The sequence below is a fragment of the Megalops cyprinoides genome, chromosome 1 (genome assembly GCF_013368585.1).
Source record: "Megalops cyprinoides isolate fMegCyp1 chromosome 1, fMegCyp1.pri, whole genome shotgun sequence".
NCBI classification, from domain to species: domain Eukaryota; kingdom Metazoa; phylum Chordata; class Actinopteri; order Elopiformes; family Megalopidae; genus Megalops; species Megalops cyprinoides.
The window spans coordinates 65,550,319-65,571,648 of NC_050583.1; the positions used below are offsets into that span (position 1 = coordinate 65,550,319).

The 21,330-nt window shown below is 52.3% G+C and overlaps 1 protein-coding gene across 1 annotated transcript in view; it reads right to left on the reverse strand.

Moving 5' to 3' along the window:
- LOC118791176 (lysosomal-trafficking regulator-like) overlaps positions 1 to 21,330 on the reverse strand; it is an 81,726-nt gene that overhangs the window by 26,948 nt on the left and 33,448 nt on the right. The window contains 14 exon segments of the mRNA XM_036548462.1: positions 1,184 to 1,357; positions 2,190 to 2,435; positions 3,209 to 3,399; positions 5,810 to 5,970; positions 6,202 to 6,375; positions 6,466 to 6,551; positions 6,857 to 7,315; positions 8,958 to 9,067; positions 9,161 to 9,227; positions 10,549 to 10,766; positions 14,658 to 14,868; positions 15,019 to 15,315; positions 15,317 to 16,058; positions 17,361 to 19,458. Coding sequence (XP_036404355.1) covers positions 1,184 to 1,357; positions 2,190 to 2,435; positions 3,209 to 3,399; positions 5,810 to 5,970; positions 6,202 to 6,375; positions 6,466 to 6,551; positions 6,857 to 7,315; positions 8,958 to 9,067; positions 9,161 to 9,227; positions 10,549 to 10,766; positions 14,658 to 14,868; positions 15,019 to 15,315; positions 15,317 to 16,058; positions 17,361 to 19,458 — 5,234 coding nt within the window.

The following is a 21,330-nucleotide window of genomic DNA, read 5'->3' on the forward strand; positions in this document are numbered from 1 at the left end:
CAAGCATAAAGGCGAGGTGTCCTGCACTGCAATCGCTCACGTCTAAGTGATTACTCATTTCACACACTCTGACGACGCGATACGGATGACTTTGTGCTCTAAGGACTAAGGAGGGAAAAAAAAAACCATGGCGGCTTTACTTTCGTGGCTTTGCACAAAGCACACAGAATGAAAATATGGAAGGCACAAGGCACAGCGGAGTCTCAGAGGCTGAGTGATTCCATTCTCTCTCTTCAATAACAGTTTCCCCTTGAACGCTCCCTGACCCTCGCGTTGTGCCGGGTGCGCTGAATGGCATTACGGCGGCCTGTGTTGTGGAAGCGCGCGTTGGGAGCCGGGAGGAAAACGAAACGGTTTGCGGGTGCGCGTGGAGTCACGTGACACCCTCAGAGCTCGATAACGCGGTGGATTTGCGCCGGCTGTTGGCTGAGGCTGTGGGCTGCGGGGCCGCGCGTCTGACGGAGGTCTCTGAGGTTCCGCTGTTTTCGGAGCTGCGGTCGTGCGCGCCGAACGGCCGGCTGCCTGAGGGCAGCTGTCGCTGAGGCGGAACGGACAACGCTGCTCTGCCCGCACTGTGGAATGCTGGGACCGAGAAACGCCCCGCAGAGCGTCCCGCGCGAATCTCAAGGGCCGAGCCACCCGCGAACACGGACGCGGTGTGCTTACAGGTGCGCCTGCTCCCAAAGAAAAACCTCTCTGAACACAGACCTGCAGCATTATTTGTAAGAGATGAAGATGCTGTTGAATGAATGTGAAGGGAAAAAAAATGCCTAACACATTCCAAATAACAGAGCTCTCAGAAGAACTTTATGCCACATTTAAACTAATACAAGGCTTGTCGACATGACCACAAAAACAAGCAAAGCAGTTTGACTGCAGCGGCTTCAAAGTACCAATGGGTGGCACTGTTCCCTTTCAACCACAAATTCCAAGCTAATTATTACGAAAACTCAGTGGTACTGATCTAAGGTAATCTTCTGGATGACTCAGTAAAGGAAGACCTCCGAGCCATTTTCTTTTTAAAGCTCCTATTGTTGCTCAAAATAAGTCACCTTTTAGATTTGTTACCATCCTGAATCTCCAACGAGGCTTCAGATATGATCAGATAGATCTCCTGGACTCTGAACCTCAGTAAAATGGCAACAAGGTGAGGGGGCGCTACACAACAAGGCTGGCAGCTGACCTTCAGCATGTGATATCCCACGATGCACTTGGACTTGATGAGGACCTGGTGGATCATGGCGTAGCCGTGGCAGCTCTCCATCTCGTGGACGCGGTGCTGGTTGTACTTGACCAGTGACAGCAGCACCCGCAGGGCCAGGGCCTGGGTCCTCTCGCAGTCGCTGAGCTCCACAGCCTGTGGAGGGAGAAGGGGAGAGACTTTGAGTTTTAAGCCTCATTTATCTAGACCATAAAACAAAGAACTCAACAGACATTTCCAATCATCAATTAATATTCATGAATAAAGCTAAAAAACGATACAAAAACAACAACAAAAAATAAAGAATAAAAAGAACAAACCATTAAAGCGACAAACCTTCAGCACATAAAAAATTAAGCTTCAATGACCTCGCAAATAAGCTTCTCAATCCCTCATGACTCCCTGAAAGAAGCTATGTCATCAATTAACTGAGAGGAGAAAGAGAGGGAGAGGGAGAGAAGGAGACAGAGTGAAAGTGAGGGAGAGGGAGAGAGAGCAAAAGACAGAGAGAGAAGGAGACGGGAAGAGAGGGCAGAAGAGAGAGTGAAAGAGAAGAAGAGAAAGAGAGTTGGGGGGAGAACAGATGAGACAGAGACGGGGGGGGGGGGGGGACAAGAGAGTTAGAAGGAGAAGGAGGCAATGAGCTCACTGGCTACCACACAATGCATGGCAGAGCTGCCTGTAGTATTTAGGTAACACACTGGGGAACACTCACGCAGACCTTAAATTAGCTTCCACTTCACACTCCCCATCATCACGCGCTGTCTGATGTGGGAGCGCCGGCTCTTGCTACGTTATGGCAAGTTGAGACAGAGGGAAAACAGCCTCCTTAAGCTATGTAAGACTGCGTGAGGAGAAGCCGCTGCATCAACTGTGCAGGGAGACTGGCGGCACCGCAGCACCTCAGCGGCTGGGGGCTGGGTAATCAGCATCAAATGACAACAAGCACGAGGGAAAGGAGAGGGGGTAAAACCAGGGGGTGGCGTACCCTGGCGAAGAGGAAGACGAAGGTGCCCGTCCCCCCGATTTTGTGGAGGACGCTCTGCAGCCCCTGCGGCTCGGCGGGGCGCAGGGCTCTCAGGGACTGCGGCTCCAGCGCGGCGCTCTGCACCTCCTTGGAGCTAAAGGGCCTCTGGGTGGCCACCATCTTGGTCTGCCCCTTCAGGCGTATGATGGGCTCATAGATGGTGTACTGGCCCGGGCAGCTGGGGGCGTACACCACGGCCAGGCTCTCCTGTTGGGAGGGGGAAGGGGGGGGGGGTTGGCCGTTACATGAAGGCACAAGCACGCAAACCTCACCGCTGCGTGACACTCTGCCTGAACATTTCCCCCTACATATACATTGCATCATATCCACGGGTTAGCATATGACCAAAACTGCTAAACCAACCTAGTTTTTTTAGATACCACATCCTTTTTTTTTTTTTAGGTGAAATTTGAATTCTATTACGTGACCATTTACATTTTGCCTCAGCCATTTTGCCTCAGCCAGCTTTACTCACTACTTCACTTTTCTCTCTGTTGGTTTTACACACAAGTCTTATTCTACTGTGACCCACAGTTGTTTGCGAGTTAGATAAAGCTAGATCTCCAAGACAAGAATGAAAAGATGACATGGGAGAATATAAAAAGCGCTCAAAGTGTTTAAATATTATATCAATATAAAAAGAACTAAAAAAACAAGAATATTGCACAACTGTTAAACATGTGACATGATAAAAATATGTATGCATGTGATTACATTGAGAAAAAAGCTTTTTTTCAGATAGCTGGGTTTCACTCATACAAAAACATATCGAGATTTTTTTAGTTCAATCAATATAATGAAAGTAAGTAAATTATTGCCGATTTGGTGTATTGTAATATATTTCTGCTTAGCATTAATGTTTTAAGGATATTTGTAATATATTCTTGGTCTGAACAACACATTTCTTAACATATTACAACACACTTCATTTCTGCATAGGTAGGTTCCAATGAGGACATTGGCAAAGCAGACACACTCACTATAAGGGGTCCAGTGTCCACCTCCTTGTTCTTCATGAGCAGCTCCCGCACCTGGTCGCACTGCAACCCCTCCCGTGTCACGTACTTCGAGAAGTTGTCACCGGGCTTGCCGTACTTGCAGGGCATGATGGAGGTGAAGTCCGGCCCGCTGGCGTACAGGTAGAAGGCCTCCTCCGGGCCGATCCTGGAGCCTGAGGAGTCACAGGAGTCAGCGCGGCACCTCCCACCACGGTCTGAACATCCAACATCCAATTGGCTCCTGAGCTTTGACTCGTGACCACCCTCTGTTTGGCTTTAGGCTCCGCCCTGATCCTTTTTCGCTACTCGCTTGTGAAAATGCTACTCGGGATACGGCCTTGACAGGACAACAGAGCCCTGCCTGGGACTTAACCATGCTTAGCTTGCGGGCAGAGGCTGTGGATATGGATTAATGCTACGGAAAACAGTGTATGTTACACCCTTTTGTCTACTTCTAACAAACCAGTAATGTGTAGTATATAAAATCAAAAGCATAAGGAATGTATTTGATACATGTCAAATTACACTGTATACGGATGTAATGTACAACATAAATGAAAATTTACATACATTTTCAAATCCATACATATTATTCAATCTACATATTTTTGCACACACCAAATTCTCTTTTTGTTATTAATGTAATATTCCACCGCAAATTTATATATTCAAATTTATTATATTCTATCATATCATATGTCTGTAGAAGTAGGCACAAGACACAAAAATGTAGCCTGGGGAGAATTCTCCACATGACTAAGATAAGGACACTGCAGTCTCCCTCACTCGTAAGTCTTAAGACAATAGTGCTTTTATAAAGCTGGTATCAGATGTAGTGATGAAGTGTCCTACTGCAGTCTCAAGCCTTGCATTGTAGACTGCAGAATGGAGTACACTCTTTCAAGCATACTTAAAAAAAAAAACATACAACAATACAATTATCATCATCATTATTCAACATCCTAATACACCTAACTGCAGTTTTAAACATTTATTAATATTTATTAATATTTTACACTCCAGTTAGCTAGGTTCATATTTATCATATGTTGATGTATTATGGGTTGAAAAATAACTACATGAAAGAAAACTTGTCCTTGGTTTTATTTTCTCATAGAACCACCCCAAAGTACATTCTAAATTTTTGAGTTGTTGAAGCGTCTATGTATTCAATGAAAGTGACATTTGAATCTCCAAAAGCTTGTGAAATTTCTCAACAGTTTATCGACTGTCTATAAGGCACCTCGGTAGATGTGTTTTCAGGATTTCTGAACACACACAGCAGACCACCTGCTTTGAGTCTGTAATCTAACAACAGCCACCTGTTAAACGCAGAATGCAGAATGCCCCTGGAGTAACAAATGAAGACAGCTTATTAATTGCAGCGCAACTGTCGTACCTCGGTGACAACCGCGTGCAGCGTGGGCTGTTACTCGACGTCTCGGGGACGCACAACAGAGGTTCTAACATGAGTGACGGAATGCAGGGGCAATAACCGGGCCACCTAACAACATTTGTCCATTTCACAGATTGAAAATCCCTGGCCAGGCTCCACTCACGACCAATTAGCAGCAACAACAGCGCCTTTCTGCCTCCGCCGGGCCCCTCGGCAGAGAATCTGGAGAATCCACGGCTCACGCACCGCACAGAGGTATCGTTACGCCCACCGCACAACTGAGATCTTCATTCCTGCTCTTGGTTTTCACTTGTGAGGATTCATCCTTTGAAACAATTAGTTCTGTTGGTGACGCTCTCTGCTCGCAGTTTTCAACCAACCAATCAACTGTGTTGTCAAAAAGTGCTAAATAGAGTATGTTTCCAGAGGGAGCAGTAAAATCAGCACAGCTAGAGGTAACAGAGGAGAACAGCTGGAAAAGTACTGTTAAACCCCGCGGGAAAGACAGGCAAGAGGCTCCTTTGTCTTCAAACTGACATGTGCATGGAAACAACTCAGAATGGAATCATGGACAATTAATCTTTTCTTGAAACTAGCTCATTCATATTGAAATACAGTGTCAGAGTTTAAGGACATGCAAGAAGTCAATAAGTAATAATACACGGTTAAAAAAAACATTAAAAACATCTGCCAACCTGCTGCAGACTGCAAATATTTTATTCTGCAGAATTTGTAAGTAGTTTTTGGTTGCATATCGGATTTCAACCCTTGTTATTAGATTACAAACACAAGCTCTACTGGACTGCTGACACCCAAGACGAAAATAGTCACGTCTTGTCATCAGTCCAATGGCATTGATTTGGTCGTGGTCACCGCCTTCTGCCACTTTTCTTTGACGTTTGTGGTTTTGGCTAGGCTGAGAATATAGGCCGGGTTTGTAGAGGAAACATCATATTATCTTTCAGCCAATGTGGCACAAGCATCAGTTGTGATGTACCAACTGCAAAAACAACAGACTAAATAAATAATCGGGCTAATTAAGTACGTAATTAAGCAAGAGTAACAGCTAGAGTAGACGCCTGCGTGCGCGTGGTCCCAAAGGAACTGAATTGGATGTAGGGGGAAGTGATGCTCCCCAGTGCTGCTCCTCTCACTCGAGCGGGCGGAAACAGCTGAAGAGGACGTACCGTTGAAGAGGAGCAGGCTGCCGATGTCCCAGCAACCCCCCAGCCTGCTCAGCTCCTCCAGCGAGTACGCGCAATGGCCCAGCATGCAGACGGTCCTGTTGCTGTCTGCCGAGAGGCTGGACCTCCTGGGAGGGGTGTAGTCCAGAGAGACCTCGCACTTCCTGGGGGAGAGAGGGAAGAACAAGGTGTCTGCGACTCGTTCTGGCTTCTCTGGAAGTCAGCCAGATGGGGCCCTTTCGCTTCGTTGCTGATACAGTCGAACACATCCCCGAGCTGCCCTCTGTGCAGTATGGCCCACTTCAACAGCATAAAGCATAAAGCAAAGCTATAAAACTGGGCGATAAGGCTCATGGTTCTCTGCGTGTCATGCCGACTGGTCGGTTGAGACCTACCTCACGCCACACACCCAGAGCGCCAGCTTGCCGTGGACGTGCTTCTTGCCCTCGGGCTGCTGGGTGTAAGTGAACGCCAGGTGCTGCCACCGCCCCGGCTGCAGCAGGCCCTTCGGGGACTCGGCCTGGGCCAGCAGGCCCGCCTTCACGTCGTCGTTCGGGTCGACACAAATCCTGCGGAGACGCCCGGTGAGAAAAGTGCCGGGTCAGCGAGACGCCGTGGCGGGCCTGACGCGGCCTGGAGACGCAGGTTATCTCCGGTACCTGAACGTGAAGGCTCCAGTGCTGAGGTCCGCCCACACCTGCAGCATCAGGGCCTTGGAGCCCATGGAGATGATGTGCAGGCTGCCCTCCCCCACCGCGCGGTCCCCGGAGCTCGCCGGATTGAGGACGTCTGCTCTCTGAGATTTCCCGCCATCTGGAACGTAGAATGCGACAAGCTTAGCACCACTCTCATTTAATTTCATCTCAGATTTTCAGAGAGAAGGGCTGCCAACATCCATCTCTAATCTTTCTGCCGCATGACTAATACAAGCAGAAGAAAACCCAGTCCACACCATGAATATTAAAATATCTACACACCTGACACAGCATACAATCATGGGGGAGGAGGAGCCAATTGGAATTGGCTTTACTCACATCCAAGGCCCACTGCACCCTGGGAATCATGCGTGAGAGGTGCTGCTGTACCTATACTGTCCACGCTGCTGTCCCGAAGGACTCCCGACCTCCTCTTCTGCCTCTTGCCCTTGTCGACGGGGCTCTCCTCTTCAGTGCTGACCTGGGCCCTCAGCCAGAGTGAGGTGCTGAATCCGTCTGCCATGTGCGGCCAGCAGTTCTGCCCCACCAGGGGAAGGTGTATGGGCGCTACCAGCCAGGAAGAGGTCAGCTGGTGGCCGGGCCCCTCTCCGTCCGCCTCTCTCCGCCCGGGGGAGAGTTTGCCCCTCCACGGCGTCCCCGAGGCCTTGCCCCCCGCCGGCCTGTTCTGCCTGGGCCCCGGAGAGAGCCCGCTGGGGCTGGAGGCGCTAGGCATCAGGGGGAAAGACAGGAACTGCAGCGGCTCCATGTCCATGTTGGCCTCAACGATCCGGAGCATCCCGTTCAGCAGAATCTCCTGAGGGAGGGGCAGAGGCAGGGGGGAGGCGGAGTCAGCACAGTGCATCGAGACCTGCCTCACGCACCAACCACAGCTCAACATCTAAAGACATTTCAACTAAAGCAGTGAGACAATCAGCAATCAAGGAGCCATCAAATTTTGACCCTTGCCAAAACCAGAGAGGAGTTATTCTTTGCTGCTCTCTAGCCATTTGTTGTATTGCATATATATATATATATATTGTGCCATAGTTTAGCCTACATCCTTAAAGACACATTCTGTCAGACGGACAGATGATTACGCTCACTTCAGCACATAGCTACAGCAGAATATCATGTTTGCGTTTTCATGACTTGTGAGGGGCTGATTTTTGCGAGTTAGCGCTGATGTCAGAGGTGTAAGGTTGAGTCACTTCTGGTGAGAGAACAGCTGCATGATTGTGCAAATGTACATGCATTCGTGACAGGAATATGGCATTATGGAAGAAATGGGGGCATCAGGGTTGCACCAGGGCGAACGATGCAAAGTGCTATCCATCGCCTGAGGCTGGGAAGTGTTTATCCAGCCCTGGACTTCATCTTCCATCAGCCCCTGAGGGAAATGTTTACGGTGCCCTGCCTACTGAATGCAACCACAATCTTGCCTCGTGAATGCGAGCGACTCTCTACTGAACGGGCGCTTTGTCTCACGAGTGGGTCAGAAACTATTCCGAAGCTGTTTGTGTTCCACTCTTCCCTCTTTTATAACGGTCGGCCGCAGTTTAACGTGTCTTTGCAAAAGAGAGGAGAAGAGAAGAGACCCGGCTCCTGGGCGCTACCTACATGTGGACATGATGACAGTCAGTAAACGTTCCCCCGGGGGGGGGGGGGCTTCATTAGCGCTGCAATGCCGAGAACGCGCCCCGCAATTACAGCTGAGCCGAGGAGCAGGGACGCCGCAGGGGAAAAACAAACAGCGGCGAGCCTACAGCCGGCTCCTTAACGGCACTGCGGCAGCCCGACAGGACGGCAGAGCGGAGACGCGCTCCCGCGGCGTCTGCCCTCTCTTCCATAACCAGTGACTCGAGCGTGGGACAGAATCCACAGCGACGTACACAGGCCACGGTTTTATCCTGGATATTTACTGAGGTGGCCGTGGGTCGAGTACCTTGCACCGGGGTATAACGGCAGTGCCCTGCTCCTTACCACTTGCCGCTTCACTGGTTTCTGCTGTGGCAGAACTATCCACTTTGTTCTAAGAGTTGTAAAAAAACTGGAACAAGAAATGATTCTGAAGATCCTAATATAGCATAGTTTCACGCATTAATAACTGCACGAAGACCTGCTGAAACATTTATTACTTTATAAGCGTAATATGTTAAAAGTTTGACCTTCTTTCTCACTCTAAATTGCTTAGTTCCATCTTTTCAGGCTTACAGAGGATCCTTCAAATAAGATGTGTGTTAAATCTAAGAATGACCAAATATGAGTCACGAACACAACATTGCGGTTGCTGCTATCTGATGTACTCGAAGGTATCTAATTCGCAATACAGTAATCACTGGCAGGTAGTTCAGATGAATCTGTGGTGGTGATGCTTCTCATATCCCGCTGACTTTTACACCCTGGAGTGTGTCCTCAGCTGGGACGGTGACCCGCTGCTGGCTTTGCCCGGCACCTACCGTCGGTGGCGTCTTCTCCAGAAACAGCTGGACGAGCAGGGCCAGCTCCTCGGCCGTGATGCGAACGCTCACCATGGCAACCAGCAGCTCCACCAGCACAGCCTGGCACGCTGCGGGGACACACGGCGGTTAGTCCCACGCTCCTCTGCGTGTGGATTTAACTTCACCCTACGCACAATCCCACAGACCCAGCACAAACTGACCTTCCGAGGAGGAGTCCGATTGGCTGAGGATGGTCCGAAACCCTCCCAAAATGGTCTTCACTGTGCCCTGTGGAGACACAGACACCCTTAAGGGCCAGACACCACTTACGCCAAGTTGTGTCTTTTGGGAGGGTACACAGTTCCTATTTGCAGTCAGAAGTTAGAGGACTCATCATGTATGAGGTATGTGAAATGGCGGTCATGGGCATGTAAAGGACCTAGGTCCATTTGAGGGAGAAGTAGACATGGTCACCCCAGGGAGTCTTCGGTAAAAAGCAGAGGTGTAATGCGCCGTACTTGATCCGTGATCCGTACAGATCCTCCCCCCCACGGTTCGGCACACATGTGAACCGCGGATTAATTCCAAAGTTTAACCATAATAGTGTGAAATAGTTCTACTGCCGCTGTTACTTTTTAAAGTAATAATTCCCTAAATCTCGATGCAGAGTTGCAGTGAAAAGATACAAGCGCCATTTTAAAAACCAGCAACCTTACTTAGCAGAAGTGCTGCGAAGACGAAGGCTGCGTCTGAAATCGCTCACTCGTTCACTCACTCACTATTCAGTCATACAATAAATTAATAACTTTCTGGATGTAGTTTTATGTTTGCAAGTTTATTCAAACATTTGTATGAACATCTTTGTGTCTAACTATGCCAGCAACTGACAGTTGCAACTGACATTAACTTACTAGCTAGATAATACCGCTACCTCTCTAGCTATCACTAGCTAACTTAATGAAAGAACTAGCACCCAGCTTCATCAGTTCAAATTAGTTGAAATTAACGTCAGTTAGCTAGCTGGCAGTTAAGTCCAACGATCAAGTGTAAAATGTGTGTATATATATATATATATATATATATACATATATATGCACTATATAGTGAATAGGGAGCGATTTCGGACACTGCCGAAGAACAGCAGAACAAGCTCTCATATTGCACTTTAACAATTGAGTACTGAATATTTTAAGATTTTATTTAAACATTGGACATCTTGAATGCTGTCTTTGTTTAAGACCACGGGCAAAAGTTCCTTGCTTTAAGTGTTCTTTAAGTTTAAGTTCTTTAAGTAATAAATGGAACGCAAAGTTATATTCGTCTCCCTTTTTTTTTTTTTGCCGATCCGAAAAATGATCCGATCCATGACTCAAAAACCGTGATACAATCCGTACCGTGAGTTTTGTGATTCGCTGCACCCCTAGTAAAAAGGGGAGGGAACAGGAGAGGGGTACTGAAGACTGACGCATGGAGAAATTCAGAGGGCTGCCAGGGGAGGATGTGGAGAAAGAGAGAGTGGGTCCGAAGGAAGGGGATGGAGAAAGGGGCGAGGCATTGCATGCTCTGTTAGAACAGCAGTCAGGGAGAGGGAGGGGGTTTGGGGTCTCACCTGCTGGTATAGCAGCGTGGCGTTGCGGGGGTTGTCGCGGACCGCCTCCAGAAGGCTGCGGAAGACGTGGGCCAGCACTTCGGGGTCGGGGGCCCCCGACGACAGCAGCAGCAGCTCCATGCTGCAGATCTCAGGGTACTGCAGCACGCGGCGGCCGGGGCCCTCCGCCTCCGCCCCAAACGCTCGTTCGCCCGAGGGGTCCGCCTCCGCTTCGGCGCCTTCGAGAGGAGAAGCCGCACTAACACAGCAGCCACGACAACAAGAACCCCCCCCCCCCCCCCCCACCGCCACAGCCCACTCAGAGCCTCTACCGCGAAGCATGCCGGGGCTTACCACTTCTCGAGCACTTCCTCAGGAGAAACACACTGCTCCTCAGTGTGACGAAAGCGGCGGCGCAACAGGACGAATCTGTGAGAAACGACCTCGGTCTCATATGACCCGAGGACAAGCCCCGACGTGCTTTGCTTCTTGCCAGAGAACAGATGTGAGAGCGCAGCGCCAGCTTTCACGCGATCCAGCATGGCCGCGGGGCTTGCCCTCAGTGACTTCATCAGAGGTGTAATACCGGCGGTGTGGAAGGACAGGCGCCACCGGCACTAATGACACACTCTCCGCCCTCCAGAGTACGGTGTTTTTTTTCCACAGGCTGGCGGCTCACGATGCTGACCGCCTCCCCCGGCTGGTGGCCTGCTGCGGAGACTCCCTCACTCCCACCCTCGCGATCTCTCATGACCACGGGCCTCCCACCAGGCGCTATATATACATAAATGTATGTCTCATCCATCTCCTCCGCTGACGTAGTGCGGGAGCAATCAGGCTCCAAAAACGGAACCCCACCCCCCCGAGAATAGTCTGACGCGTTCAATTTCCTGATGGCAGCCTTGGGCGCTAATAGGTCTGTCGGGCGCGGCGGAGACTGCGGCTCTGGCCTGACGAAGCCTGTTCCGCAGGGCTCTTCGCCTGTGGAGTGGGGAATCCAATCACTTTCACCAGAACCCGTGAGGCTATGCCGTGGGAGCTGGGTCGTAAAGCGTAAATGAGTTCCATTACCCTCGCTCTGTCCCAGAATTCCTGCGGCAGTCAGGGGCAGCGGTGCTGGCCGCGCAGAGAACTGCATTATTCACTCGGGCCGTGACACAGGCTTCGTCTCTGCAGACGACAAGCAGCCGCAAACGGAGGCGATTCACCAACTCGTGCAAACACAATAGCGACGCGAGACGTAATTAATACACGGGCGCAGATCCTACTGTCATATTGTTCTGTAATTACATAGATGGATATGATACGTACTACTCCCACGTGGCAACTGCTTGTTAAGGAGACATTTGTCGATGTGTCATAACAAACAGATTTTATGCTTTATCCTGATGTTGCTGGACCCCAGAAGGACTCGATCCGTCACACAGATGTGTCTTGCACATTCCAGTTAATTCCACTTTATCTGTACCTGACACAGTGAACTTAATCAATGTCACCAGCGAGCAGCTCTGGGAAACTCTGCTCCTGCCATTCATTCCTAACGTTGCTCCCTGGGGGGGTTTACGAATGTGGCTGCGGGTACGGGGGGGTGAATTCCTCCCGCTCCATCTCAGGGTCACATTTTCCTTCTTCCGTTTTTCCCGCCAGCGAACTGTTTCACGCCGCTGCGCTTTTGCCCGAATGAGAGATCGCACGGCGAGCCCCTCCGTCCGGCGCCACGAGTTCAAAAACCCGACTGCACGCGGTTCTCTTTCGCGGACGCAGCCGCTATACAAAAAGGCTTTAGCGCTCGCAGGTCAGCGAGCAGCTTCCCACAGGCCCGCGACGCGGACGCGGCCAGATGAATTATTCCACAGGCCTGCGGTCGTGCAAAAAAGTCAGAGCAGACATACGGCACACGGGTCAATGCGGTTCATCCCCCCCCCCCACATCCGCTCAATCGACCAGGGAGCATCACTCCCGGTTCCTCTCTCATCACCCTTCCTGACAAAGCCTGAAAGATGGCGTGCCGATACATATGCATATGGCGTTCCCGGGCGTGGAGCTCCGGTCGCACCCACGCGCTGCTATTTCGACGTCTGGCATTTCACCTGAACCTGCCGATGAACTCCCTCGGATGCACGCTTCCCGCTCCGACCGCTGAGCGACCCCTCTCTTCTGGACGGAGCTCTAATGCGACAACGCGAGAATACATCGAAATAAATCAACCCGACACACCCACGCGATGTCAGGACTGCTCTGGCGAACCGCTAACCCCCGCGCCGTGAAATCAGGGACGGCGCACCAGAGCACGCATCCTGAGAAACAGAGATAATAAATCTCTTTTTTTTTTTTTACTGTGCAATGTGGTAGGAATCAAAATAAAGCAGGCAGCAAACATCTCTTTGCTTGCAATACAACAGACCCAAAAAGTGAGCGTGAATGGACTAAAACGTCAAATTAGAGAGGAAAACTGGGATAATCTGTACCTCTTAGCTGAGCTAATCTTTATCTCTTTGATTTAGCAACTCACTACGGAGGTTCAAGCAGGAAGATAAAATGAACGTCTATGTGGAGGAACAGAATGGTTGGGGAGTGAGAGGCCACCCCAGGTGTCACTCTTCAGACATTTACATATTGAGGGGAGAGAGAGAGAAATAGCAGGTTTCCTTTCTGAGACACTTCAATGGATGCGTCTGTGGTAAATCCCGAATACTTGGCTCTTCTCTCCGGTGATGCTGCACATTTGGCCCCTGACAGCTTTTGGTTAACTGCATGCTGTCAAGACAACGGTGGACAATGCTACGAGTCAACCGTGCCATTTTTGCTCCTTCTGCATTTCAAGAGGATGACCAAAAAAAAAAAAGGCCATTTTTACATTGTTTACTTTGGTTTGACGTTTCAGCTTTGGATAACGCTTCTTTTAGGCATCGCTGACGGAGACTGAACTTTCCTCAGCTGTTTTCCGTGTGTAAGGAGACAACCTGTTCACTTAAAATATTTATAATACAACACAGGGACCCGTACGGTAAGCGTATGCACAGAGTGGCTAAAAGATCGGGACACAATCTAGGTAATACTACAATCCAAGACCCCTAATGGGCCTCTTTCCTTCCCAGGAAGGCTTTATTCCATTATCAGATGTCTTTTTTTCCTGCGCCCATCATCCCTCAGAAAGCCCATCACCTGAGTCAATCTCGATGCATCAGGAGTACAATAAAACATAATGGCCCAGAGTGAGCCCCGCACAGCTTCTACGGCACAGCTAGCCCGGTTGCCTGGGAAACGGGTCGCCGTGTAAACCAGAAGTGCAATCAATTCTGACTCCTCATGGAGGGGGGGGGGGGCTGGATTCAGGGGTTTGGGGAAAAGAAGCACGTCAATCAGGTGTTGACAGAGGGGCGTCAGAGAAAAAGGTGGGCATAAATTGAGGCCGCTCTTGACTGAGATTAGCTGACGCCGGTCTCTGGTTTCGGCTGACGTGTGCAGCGGGGGACGCCGGTGACGGGGGGGGGGGCGTGAGAGGAGAGGGGTCCGCGTGAGCGCGGGGGAGGGACGGAGGAGCGAGGCTGCAGCCCCCTCGGGCCAGCTCCTGCGTCACTGACGGCCAAGCCGAGGCGCATCACACCGGCGGAGCTCTATTTGCTCTGACTGACACCATCAGAAGCGAAAGTACGCCCTGGAGGATGTCCCCCGCCCCCGCTTTACGACGAACTAAAACATCCAGATTTCTATCGATTCGCCGTTGGGACCTTTTCAACTCAAATCACACCTGAGACAAAACCTAAACGGCAGTCAGGCTACACAGAGAACAGAATATAATGAAATGTGTAATTCTATTTGAATGTTCTTGTTAAACAGCGTTTGGCTGCGATTCTACAGTTTCAACTGAAAAGCAGATGAAAGCTAACACCTCTCTCAGCGTAAAAGAAACCATTATGGTAATATATGTACGGCCTTTCAGAAATACATCACAGAGCCCTGCGCAATACCAAAGTGAGCTGCTTTGCTGTATTCTGTGCTGTGCTAAACCACACCAAAATGGATGGCCTTTCTAAAATACATTAGAGCCCTGCCTTATTCCATACCGAAACACGCTGCTGTACTGTATTCTGTGCAGTGTGGTGCCGAGTCTCCTGGGCCGTGCGTACCTTCCTCGCGGCTGGCGGCCCCCTCCAGATTGCTCTCGCTGTCGGCCTCGTAGCCCTCCTCCCCCGGGAGCCGCAGAACACAGTCCTCGGGCTCGTCCGCGTCCTGCGAGGAGTTCTCCGCCAGAGGCCCCGCCTCACCGCTGGAGTGCAGCTTCTGCTGCGGAGAGAAAGGACAGGCGTCACAGGAGCCCACAGCGTCCTTACAGACCCGCTGAGGGCACCCTACTCAATTTTAAACCACCCCCAGTGGTCCGATCACTCACACACTACTGATCTCAGGTCAGCCTGGACCTGCATTCTGAGACCGCCCGCTACGCCCACGAGGCGAGCCTCACGTCCCCCGGCACCCACGTCACACCACTGCCCGTTTCGGGCGAACCTTCGCATTCCGCTCATCGCCAGCTCCTCTTTGCCAGCCAGCAGTGCCATTCACGCTGGCATCAGAGGTGTCAGGAGCTGGGCTGAGGGATGACAAATCTGTCTCCTTCCCCCTCGCCGCGGGGAGCGACACCTCCGGACTTCCAACACCTCCGCAGGCACGACTCCTCTCAAAAGCAAAAAAGGGTTTTCTCGCGCTACTCTCATGCTCATCCGTACCTGGCCCCAAACGAGAAACAGGGGTGAGGTCATGCGTGGATCTTCTGGCCTGCCACTCGGAGAAGAAGAGGCCCACCCCGCAGCTTGTCTGGGGCGGGGCCAGAGGAGCCCTGGCGGGGCAGACCGGTCCCGCCCTCGGCCTCGCCCTTCTTCCCGGCTTCGCCACCCCTGGTGCTGAAGGCCAGCTTCTGGATGACCATGGTGGCCAGGCGGGAGCAGACCTCCAGGCCGCCCAGCCTGTGGAGCTGCCGCTGGAACGCGGCGCTGGAGAGGCAGAGGCGGCGGCACGCCGACCACACGTCCGCCGCCCGCCGCGCCTGCTCCCGCGGGGGCGCCGCCACGCCGTCCGCCGGAGGGCGGGGCGGCCGGGCGCCCGGCGGCTCGCTGGCCGTGCTGTCGTAGCCCGAGGTGTCCTCCGAGTCGTTGGCCGAGTCGCGGTCCGAGTCGGCCTCCTTGCTCACGCTGAGGAAGGCCACGCACAGGAAGAGGTTGATGGCGTTGAGGTGCGCCCCGCCCGCGCTGTGGGACGCCCCTCCCTTTCCTCTCTGCCGGGGGCAGGCCACCCGCAGGCCCTCGTAGAACTTGCTGAGGCTCTGCGGGCCGTCGCCACTGCCGCGCGCCCACAGCTCCGGCTCCGCCTCCCGCTCCTCGCCCCCCTGCTCCTGCGCGCCGTCCTTCTCTGCCTCCAGGGTCAGGATTAGCGTCTCGAACACCCTCAGCGCGGGCGAGCGCACCTGGTCCAGGTACAGCAGCTCTATCACCTGGTTCAGACCGTTGGAGCTCAGCAGCAGGTCCCGGATCAGTCTGTAGACAGACAACTGCAATGGTGAGGGTGGGAAGCAGAATCATCACTGCGATAAAGGCACAGCGCTGCACGCTCATTACATTCACTGATCTGGGAATATGAGAGACCAAAAGACAAAGGGAAACCACCTGGAGGAGTGTTTAACCCTAAACCTCACTGACCATACAGAGCTTAGGAATGGGTAGACAATAGAGGCCAGGACTTGCTAGAACCAGATGAGGGTCAGGAATTATGACTCATGATGAATTTAGACAGCAAAATGCTTCTTCTTTCAAGCTTTCACGTTTCTCTCTCAAGCTGTGACACCTTTTTATTAATGCATCAGAGAATTATGTAAAGCCTGGCTTTGTGTGAGTCAATGTAGGAGTAGAATGATCACAACTCAGGGCTGTAATGGAGGCAAGTTGCGTGGTTTAAGCACCTGACTCCAAATGCCGCCTTGAGCGTTCAAGCATTGAAGGCATCTATCACACATAAATTGGAAGGGCACGGCACTAAACACATATTCATATTTGCAAAATCAATGCTTGGAGCGCCAATAACAAGTACAACTGACAACGGGTTTACAGGGCTGACGACGGTTTGTGTGTAAAAAATGGACAAGGGGGGGGCCTTACAATACGCAAACTACGTGCCCTGCGATAAATTATGAATGAAAATATCACCAAGCAGATGATGACAAAAGCCAACCATCATTAAAACCTGTGAAGCCTGGCTAGAATTCAGGCTGCGGGAAAAGCACTACCGGGAACAATGCACACAGCATCATTTTAGGGTTCCATTCCAGAACACAGCTGCAGAATCTCAATTGTCCTGACTGTAGGGAAGGCAGCCGTCGGATCGGTTTCTCTCCCTTTTGAGAGCAAAGGCAGAATGTGTTCTTCCCTGGCAGAGAAAAGCCTGCTTGTTAAAAGATTATTCTAAGAGGAGCGGAAGCACTAGTGAAACAAAGCTCTTAAAGACAAAGCAAAGGCACCTTCTTCAGTGCTGGAACTTTACTCTAACCAAGTTTTACCAAGTCTTCTAGTTTAAAAATGTATTTTATATTCTGCATATATCTTTTTTATTATTAAATATACACAAAGAAACTACCCTCCAATACCAATGTGAATAGGACTGTCCCAAAGCATCATTTACACTACAAAAGCAAGCCTTACAGTTACAAGTACAGCTATTAAATCCGCTATAACTCCCACTCCTAACATCTGATGCCCTCTACGATATGCTCTGTAACAGTGCCTCTGATAACAGTGGTAGAAATTTGATTGATCAAAAAACAGCGCAGTTGACAGTGGGCCTACCTGGACTTGAGGAGCGCGGGCAGTGCCTGCAGGTAGACCTGCAGCACCTCGACAGGCAGGGACTGGCCGCCGGAGCTGCAGGCCGGAGCTGAGGCGGAGGAGACGGCCGCCTCGTGGGCGCGGTGTGCCAGCTCCACGCCCCTCTGCAGCGCGGGGCTGAAGATGCGGGTGTAGAGCTGCCACTGCACCGCCGCGTTGCCCCGGAGGGCGAGGTGGCACACGTGCCCCGCGATCTGCAGGCTCAGCTGCCGGTCCTCGCCGAACGCCAGGTCCCGGTAGGCCTCCAGGGCGGCCCACTTCAAGAGGGCGTCCTCCGCGCCCCGGTTCGGCAGGATGCCCTGCGGGCGGCAGGACGGGCTCGGGGAGGAGGAGGCGGGGACGGGGTCGCCGTCGCCCGCGGGGGCGTCGTCGTCCGGGCGGGGAAGATGGCCGCCGTCCGCCTCACAGATGTTACAGGAGGCCTGCCTGGCCCTCTCGGACAGCCGCCCCCCGCCCAGCTGCTCCAGCAGCAGCCGGCCGAGGATGGCCAGGACGTGGGCCTGGTAGCTGCGCAGGCCCGGGGCGCGGAAGGCGTGCAGCAGCGGCCCCACCACCGAGCGGGGGTCCATGCAGCAGCACACGCCCACCGCTTGCAGCCCGGCCAGGACCTGCAGGGAGGTGGAGCCCCCGGGCGGGAGCCGCTCCAGGAGGCGGAGGCACTGGTGGGCGAAGGCGGCCAGGCAGCAGCAGCGCTCGGGGTAGGCCGCCTCCGTGCCCTTAGCCGCGTCCTCCTCACCCTCCTCCTCCTCGAAGGGGCCGCGGGGGGCGGCCTGCCGGAAGGCGGACGCAGGGAGCCCCGAGAGGTCGCGGTGGTGGTGCAGGAAGTGGGAGTACTGGCAGCGGCGGTGCCGGCGCCTCGCGCAGACCGACTGGTGCAGCTGCTCGGCCTTGACTTTCTTGACGGCGCTGACGATGCGCGTCACGCCCCCCACTAGCTCCCGGGCTCGGTCCGCAGCCTCGCCGCTCACCGCTGGGTCCCGGCAGCCCAGAGCCTCCAGCCGCAGCACCCCGGCCTCCAAAAGCTCCAGGCCTCTGTGCCGCACGAACTCATGGAGCAGCTCCACCGCCTGGCTGAAGAAGAAGGGGTTGGCGGCGGAGGACTGGAGGCAGCTCAGCAGGATCTGCAACACGCCCTCCAGCAGGTCCGGCAGCAGCATGGCCCGGTGCCGGTACCGGGAGAAAGAGAAGTCCTCCAGGACCTCCTGAAGGGTCCTCTTGGGGCGTGGGGCGAAGGGGTCGGCCTGCCGTTCCAGGCAGGCGCGGATCTTCAGGGTGGCCCGCAGCAAGTCTGTCAGGTTCTGGCGCAGGCGGTCGGGCGGGGCCTCCCCCTGACCCGCACCCAGCGACATGAGGTGCAGGACGGTGCGCAGAAGCATCCTCTGGACCAGGGCGATGGGCTCCTCGGTCCACCCCCCGGCCAGGTCGGCCCCGCCCCCGGCCCCGCCCCCGCCGGGCCCGCAGCAGTCCCCGAACTCCGTCAGCATGTCCGTGAGCGTGGGGACCACGCTGACGGCCAGCGCCGGGTTGTGGTTGAGCGACGTGTCGAACTTGCAGACCTTCTCCAGCAGGGACAGCAGGACCCGGCACAGGTCGAAGGGCGAGTTGTCAGCGCGGATGAAGACGGAAAGGGCGGCGGGGTCCGTCGGCGCCTCAGAGTCCGTGACCCGGGAGCTGAAGAGCCGCGGGTGGCGCTCGGCTTTCTCCAGGGCGCTCATGGCGTCCGCGGCGGGCGGCTGCGCAGGCAGTGGGACCTCCGGCTGCTGGTTCTGGCCGCCGGCCTGCAGGCTCACACCGTGGGCCCGCCGGTGTTTTGACCCCGGGCCGGCGGACTTGTCTTCTGATTCAGCGTCGGAGTCTGAGCTGGACAGCTGGGACTTGCGAGCATCTCTGACGGAGTAGCGCTGGGCGGCCCGCCGCTGCCGCCGCGCCTTCCAGCTGCCACAGGAGCGCCTCCCCGAATCCTGAGTGTCTGAGCCGTCCCTCTCCTGTCCCGCTCTCAGAGGACTGGCCTTTCCCTCCCGGCTGACCAAAACATCCACGAGGGAGGGAAGGGTGAAATCTGACGGGACAAAGCAATCGCTTTCAGGACACAGACAACGCACGGGGCTGGATTACAACTATGGAGTGAACAGTAAGGTAAATGTAAAAGGTTAGACCGAGCAGGTCAGAGTGCCTCATGAGCTTCATGAAAAGGGTCCCTCAACTAAAAATTTTTATCAGTTTCACTTTCCAAAATGAAAGTATCAATTATCGTAAGTATTATTATATAAACAAACATGCTTCGCCCTCCTGGTGGCTTCCATTGGGAGAGCTTGGCACTCATAAGGGCTTGGTCCCGGACCCCAGAGTTGATTCACAGCTTAAATTTAGAAAGTAATAAGGTAAAAATGTATGAGCCGCTTGTCAGAGTGGATTAGCGGGCCCTCACTAAAAAGGCAGCGCTGTTACTGGGTCAATTACTACAGTCAACAACTGAAAAATAATGGTCAACAGCATCTTCTCTTACTGCGCGTTGCGCGACAATTAGCATTCTGGAGAGTGGCTGCCACCCGGGAGGCTTCACTGTGCGCAAGCTTTTGTGGGATGATGAAGCAGACTTGCGGCATGAATGGGACACAACCTTCAGAAGAGCACGAGGTCCAATAATTGAATCCAATTTCCCAAAGACCTGATCGATAAATGCCACCGCGTTATTGTTCGCCTGCGTCTGGAGCACCTGATGATGAATCGCAGAGGAAATTAAAACCTAAACCAATGTTGCCCTCTAATGAAATGCGCCAATTAGCATCAGACGGACCCTCTGACAACGCTAACATAAAAGGCCTTTCTGGTGTCGCACACGGTTATACTTAAGTGGAAATGGATACCCTGTGATTTTTTTGTGAAATAACAGAGAAATGGTTTCTCAGTAAAAATGGAAGGAAACAGGCAAGCCGATGCCGATCGACACGAAATCCCAACTGAGATTTTCTGGGGAAAAACTGTGATAATAAATGTCTTACAATCTTCTTCTCCCTTTTAGCTATGACTTATCAAAATCAAAGCACAAAATTGACGATCTAAAATCCTCAAAAGGGCTAAATGCGTCTTTCATGAGTTTCCTAACTGGCACGTTCATACGGGTTGTCTTATTTTTACGGGATAGCCTTCGACTAATACCTTTGAGCTCTGTGTCTACCATCAGTATCAAAGTTAGAAAACTAGAAGAAATGCAAAATATGCATCAACCTGACCATGTACTAAAAAGTACATGAAAAAAAAATCAGAAACTAAAATGCAAAAAATCCAAGTCATGTTTTCCATTTAACTTTAATTTGCCACTAACCAGACAATTCAATTCAGTAGCCTGATAACCCAGCAATGGTGCACTGTGGCATATCTGCTTTCTGGCAATTACAGAGTCTCCTTGATCCTTATCATAGGGATGACACTGTGATAGCCCTGCACTTTGTTCTTGAATGCACTTTGAGGACTTCAGTCTCCTCCTGGGCCAAGTGTCTCAATCCCTAGGTAAACAGGCATAATTAAATCTGCTTTTGTCGCTTCAGATGAGGGACGCTTAATTCAGTCATCAGTAATTTGGTCGCCGCTGTGTCTGTTATTCTGTTAGTCTGTTATTGTCAGTGCAGCCTGTCCTGCGAGACCGCCGCAGTGAGACGATGAGAAGGAAACAGCAATTGCCGGCGCGCAAACGATTAAGTGAGCGGCGTTCCTCAAAACAAGACATAAGTCACCAAAAAACAAAAAAGGGAACTCAGCCTCTGAAAAGCAAAGTACGATTACGTTATATCATTTATTCGCTTAGTAGCGCCACCGGTGAAGGGTGACTAAATAGCTTAATTTTCTTCCTTTACATATTATTCGTTTGGACTTCTGGATGTTTACGGAACTGATCAGGTTAAGTGTCTTACTCAAGGGCGCGCTGGCAGTA